Consider the following 5,115-nt stretch of genomic DNA (forward strand, 5'->3'; position numbering starts at 1 on the left):
ATTTCCACTTGGGCCGAAATGAAGGTTATCATGAGAAGGCGCTTTGTTTCTACTCTTTACTATAGGGACTTACATCAAAAATTGCAAGGCCTTACACAAGGGAACAAGAGTGTAGAAGACTACTACAAAGAGATGGAGATAGCCATGATAAGGGCTAATATTCAAGAGGATAGGGAAGCTACTATGCAAAGGTTCTTAAATGGCCTTAACAAAGACATAACCAACATTGTAGAGCTTCAACATTATGTGGAGATTGATGATATGGTGCACGCGGCTATAAAGATTGAAAGACAATTAAAGTGAAAGGGGAACACAAGGCAAGCCAACACTTATTCGACCCAAAATTCCAATTAGAGGCTGAATTGGAGGGGAGATAACAAGGTTTTCCAATTCAAAAGAGATGACAAAACTAAGCCAAAAGATGCTAATGATATTAAAAACAAAGGTATTTCTAACTCCCAAACTCTTAGGAATAGAGATATCAAGTATTTTAGATGCTTGGATTTTGGTCATATTGCATCCCAATGCCCAAATAAAAGGGTAATGGTGATGCGTGGTGATGGTGTTGAAACGGATGATGAGAGTGATGTAGAGGATGAAATACCTCCTTTGGAGGATTATAGTGATGGGGAAATGCCTATGGAAGGTAGATTGTTGGTTTCTAGGCGTGCTTTGAGTACGCAAGTAAGGAATAATGATGAGGGGGTTAAGTTGGAAAGAGAGAACATTTTTCATTCTAGATGTCTAGTGAATGGAAAATTGTATAGCATGATTATTGATGGGGGTAGTTGTGTAAATGTGGCTAGTACCTTGTTTGTTGATAAACTGGGTTTGGAAACTACAAAACATCCTAAACCCTATAAACTGCAATGACTTAACAATAGTGGGGAGGTGAGAGTTAATAAGCAAGTGAGAGTGCCTTTTACTATTGGAAATTATAGTGATGAGGTGACATGTGATGTAGTTCCTATGCAAGCTAGTCATATTTTGTTGGGTAGACCATGGCAATGGGATAGGAGAGTGATGCATGATGGGTATCTCAATAGGTACATAGTAGAAAAAGAGGGCAAAAAGTATACTCTTATTCCTTTAACCCCTAAACAAGTTTTTGAAGACCAAATGCAACTTGAAAAGTCCCATGATGAATTCGCATAAAGAGAGGCCGAGAGAAAAGAAAAGAAAAAGAAAAGAGAGTGAGAGAAAATTAGAGTGGAAAAATGAAGATCAAAAGGAAAAAGAAAGAGAGGTGCATTTGACCATAGAAAAGAATGAGGGAAAGAAAATGAGTTTTTATGCTAAAATGAGAGATATGAGAAAAACTTTATTTTCTAACAAGCCAATAATTGTACTCATGTACAAAGAAGCTTGTTTCTCAACTAACAAACTTGATCCTTCTTTGCCAAGTGTTGTGGTTGAAGTTTTGTAGGAATTTAGCGATGTCTTTCCCGATGATCTACCTCAAGGTTTACCACATTTGAGAGGGATTGAGCATCAAATTGACTTTATTCCCGAGGCTGTCATACGAAATAGACCAGCCTATAGGAACAATCCCGAGGAGACTAAAGAGCTTCAAAGGCAAGTGGAGGAGCTCTTATAAAAGGGGCACATTTGAGAAAATTTCAGCCCATGCACAGTTCCTGTCTTATTAGTACCCAAAAAAATGGTAGTTGGCGTATGTGTATTGATTGTAGAGTCGTCAACAAAATAACGGTAAAATATCGATACCCAATACCTCAACTTGATGATATGTTAGATGAGTTGCATGGTGCTTATGTATTTTCTAAAATTGATCTTAAAAGTGTTTATCACCAAGTAAGAATGAAACTAGGAGATGAATGAAAAACTACTTTTAAAACAAAACAAGGGTTATATGAGTGGTTGGTTATGCCATTTGACTTAACTAATGCACCAAGTACTTTCATGCATTTAATGAACCTTGTTTTACGTGAATTTATTGGAAAGTTTGTGGTTGTCTACTTCAATGACATTCTTGTGTATAGAAAATCTATTGATAAATATGTCATGCATTTGAGGCAAGTGTTTGACACATTGTGCAAATTTCAACTATATGCTAACATGAAGAAATGTACATTTTACATTGATCGCATCATTTTCTTAGAATATGTCGTGAGTGCCAAAGGAATAGAGGTAGATAGTGAAAAGGTAAAGGCTATTCAAGAGTGGCCGACACTAAAAGTGTAATTGAGGTGCGTAGTTTTTATGGTTTGGCAAGTTTTTATAAGAGATTTGTAAAAGATTTTAGTGCCATTTCTGCCCCTTTAACTGAAATCATGAAAAAAGATAAGGGGATTATTTGGGGAAAAGAATAAAGAACATGCGTTTTCCTTATTGAAAGAACGGTTATGTAATGCATCTTTATTAAGATTGCCTAATTTTGGTTCAACTTTTGAAATTAAATGTGATGCCTCTGGGCTTGGGATATGTGCTGTTCTTATACAGGATAAAAGATCCATTGCTTACTTCAGTGAGAAGCTCAATGGTGCGCAATTGAATTATTCGACCTATGACAAAGAGTTTTATGCTTTGGTAAGAGCATTAGAGATGTGGCAGCATTATTTGTTACCAAAAGAATTTGTGATTCACACTGATCATGAATCTTTGAGGCATTTGAAAGGACAAGGCAAGCTTAATAAACGACATGTAAAATGGGCAGAATTCATAGAGTCCTTCCCATATGTGACCAATATAAGCAAGGAAAAATAAATGTGGTGGCTGATGCGCTTTCAAGAAGGTACAGTCTTATCTCTATTCTTTCTACAAAGTTGTTGGGTTTGAGCATTTCAAAGAACTGTATGTGCATGATAGTGATTTTTTAAATATTTATGTGGCTTGTGAACATGCGGCATTTCAAGACTTTTATAGGCATGATGGTTTTCTATTTAAAAAGGGAAAATTATGTGTGCCTAATAGTTCATGAGGCACATAGTGGTGGTTTAATGGGATATTTTGGGATTGACAAAACTTTGAGCATTTTACTTGAACATTTCTTTTGGCCTAATATGCACAAATATGTTGAGAAAATTTGCGCACAATGCATCTCATGTAGGCAAGCTAAGTCTAGAGTTCAACCACGTGGATTATATATGCCATTACCTATTCCTACACATCATTGGATTGATATTTCTATGGACTTTTTGTTGGGTTTTCCTAGGACTAGAAAAGGCCGAGACTCAATATTTGTTGTTGTTGATTGTTTTTCCAAAATGGCGCACTTTATACCATGTCACAAAACAGATGATGCCACACACATAACGGATTTGTTTTTCTGCGAAGTTGTTAGAATGCATGGCATTCCTAAAACCATTGTGTTCGATAGGGATGTTAAGTTTTTAAGCCACTTTTGGCGAGTTTTATTGTCCAAGCTTGGAACCAAACTTTTATTTTCCACTACTTCACATCCACAAACGGATGGTCAAACTGAAGTAGTAATAGAACACTCGGTACATTATTACGTGCTTTAATTGGAAGGAATGTTAAAACTTGGGAAGATATGCTACCATTTGTTGAATTTGCTTATAATTGGAGTACACATTCTTCTACTGGATTTTCTCCTTTTGAAATTGTGTATGGTTTCAATCCCTTAATTCCACTTGATTTGTTGCCTATTCCCATAAGTGACATTTATAATTTGGACGGACATAAGAAAGCAAAAATGGTTAAAGCAATTCATGAAAAACAAAGGCAGAATATTGAAAAGAAAAATGAACAAGTAGCATCCCATGTCAATAAAGGAAGGCACAAGATTTCATTTGAACCTGTAGATTGGGTGTGGGTTCATTTGCGCAAGAAACGTGATAGCGATCAAATGCACAAAAGCTCAAATGTTGCTAATCAGGAAGCTCAAGTTTGTGAAGATGATAATTTGATCAACATTGCTGGTCTAATGACACGTTCAAAAAGAAAGAAAATGCAAGAAGCCTTGAAGAATTTGATTAGCACAAGTCTTTCACTAGAATGCTCCAAAGCCCACAATGCGAAGTCCAGAATTATGAATTTCATGACCATTTCAGATCATGGGCCAATAAGGGATAATGGATCATATTAGACTGATCAAGACAATCATTTTGGCCCATAATATGGCCTAAAAATCGTGCAAAAGCATGGTTGGTTCAAGACTACACTCTTTTATCAATTCTAGTCAACAATAATGGTTTGACTTTAAAGTTGAAGGACATCAATAAATTTGATCATTTATGAACAAGATTGGAGTCTTCAAAAGCATTAAAACTCTTTATTGTATGATGGAAAATCAGTATGGAGTAAAGAGAAGTCAGCTTGGGAAAAATGAATTCAAAGAAGACTAGAATCCCAAGTCATTAACTAGTCATGAATTCTGTTTTTTTATTAGTTTCTATTTCCAAAGTTAATTTTAAGTAATTTACTTTTGAATTTCGTGCTTCCTATGACCTATAAATAGGGGTGCATTCTACTTGTAACAAAGGATGGAAATTACGTACTTGTTAAGGGTTTTCCTTAATTTGCTAGTATCTTTGAGCTAGTTTGGGTCTTGCAAGTTTCTTGCAAAACTTATTAGGTTTATCAACTAGGATTCTTCCTCCTAGTTGTGGCACCTTAGCCTTTCTTCTTTCTCTTCTGTTATTCAAAGGTGATAGGTTTAATATACCTATTATTGTTGGATTCATTAGATTTAGGGGTGGGTAACAGTAGTTTAATTTTTCTATCTTTTTGTGATTCAAAAGTGATAGGTTTAATATGCCTACTGTTGTTGGGTTCAAATAGGTGGGGTTGGGTTGCTTAGAAGATTTCCATAATTCTTTCTTTTGGTGTAATTCAAAGGTGTTGAGTTTGATATGCTCAATGTTGTTGAGTTCATCCAAGATTGGAGATTGGCTGAACTAGATCGTCAAAGAACGATCTTAATCAACGGGTAACCATTGCTTATCATTTTTGGTATCAGAGCTAAGTTTTTCTTGATTTATTTGATGAAAAGTAGCAGTGAAAAAAAAAATTGATTCATTTGATCTTTGGCAGTACTAACATCATTTGTTTTGAAGGTTTTATCATTGGGAAATTAAAGAGTTACAAAAGTTTTCAACACCTTTGAGTCAGTTCTTCCTTTCTTTTTTTTTCATT

The 5,115-nt window shown here is 35.4% G+C and overlaps 1 protein-coding gene across 1 annotated transcript; it reads left to right on the plus strand.

Annotated features, from left to right (window-relative positions):
• Window positions 1–543: 543 nt before the first annotated feature.
• On the plus strand, window positions 544–2,724 carry LOC148240099 (uncharacterized). Its single transcript, XM_088212068.1, has 4 exons — window positions 544–684; window positions 1,427–1,575; window positions 2,001–2,163; window positions 2,461–2,724. The coding sequence occupies exons 1-4, from the start codon at window positions 544–546 to the stop codon at window positions 2,722–2,724; spliced, it is 717 nt and encodes a 238-aa protein (XP_088068194.1).
• Window positions 2,725–5,115: the final 2,391 nt, after the last annotated feature.

This window comes from Carica papaya, chromosome 9 (assembly GCF_054855325.1).
Source record: "Carica papaya isolate Zhongbai chromosome 9, ASM5485532v1, whole genome shotgun sequence".
NCBI lineage: Eukaryota > Viridiplantae > Streptophyta > Magnoliopsida > Brassicales > Caricaceae > Carica > Carica papaya.

Coding starts and splice junctions, on each gene's coding strand:
- LOC148240099 (XM_088212068.1), top strand. CDS start 544: ATGGTGATGCGTGGTGATGGTGTTGAAACGGATGATGAGAGTGATGTA. Junction 685..1,426: donor GGCGTGCTTTGAGTACGCAA/GTAAGGAATAAT, acceptor GAAGTTTTGTAG/GAATTTAGCGATGTCTTTCC. Junction 1,576..2,000: donor GAGACTAAAGAGCTTCAAAG/GCAAGTGGAGGA, acceptor TCTTGTGTATAG/AAAATCTATTGATAAATATG.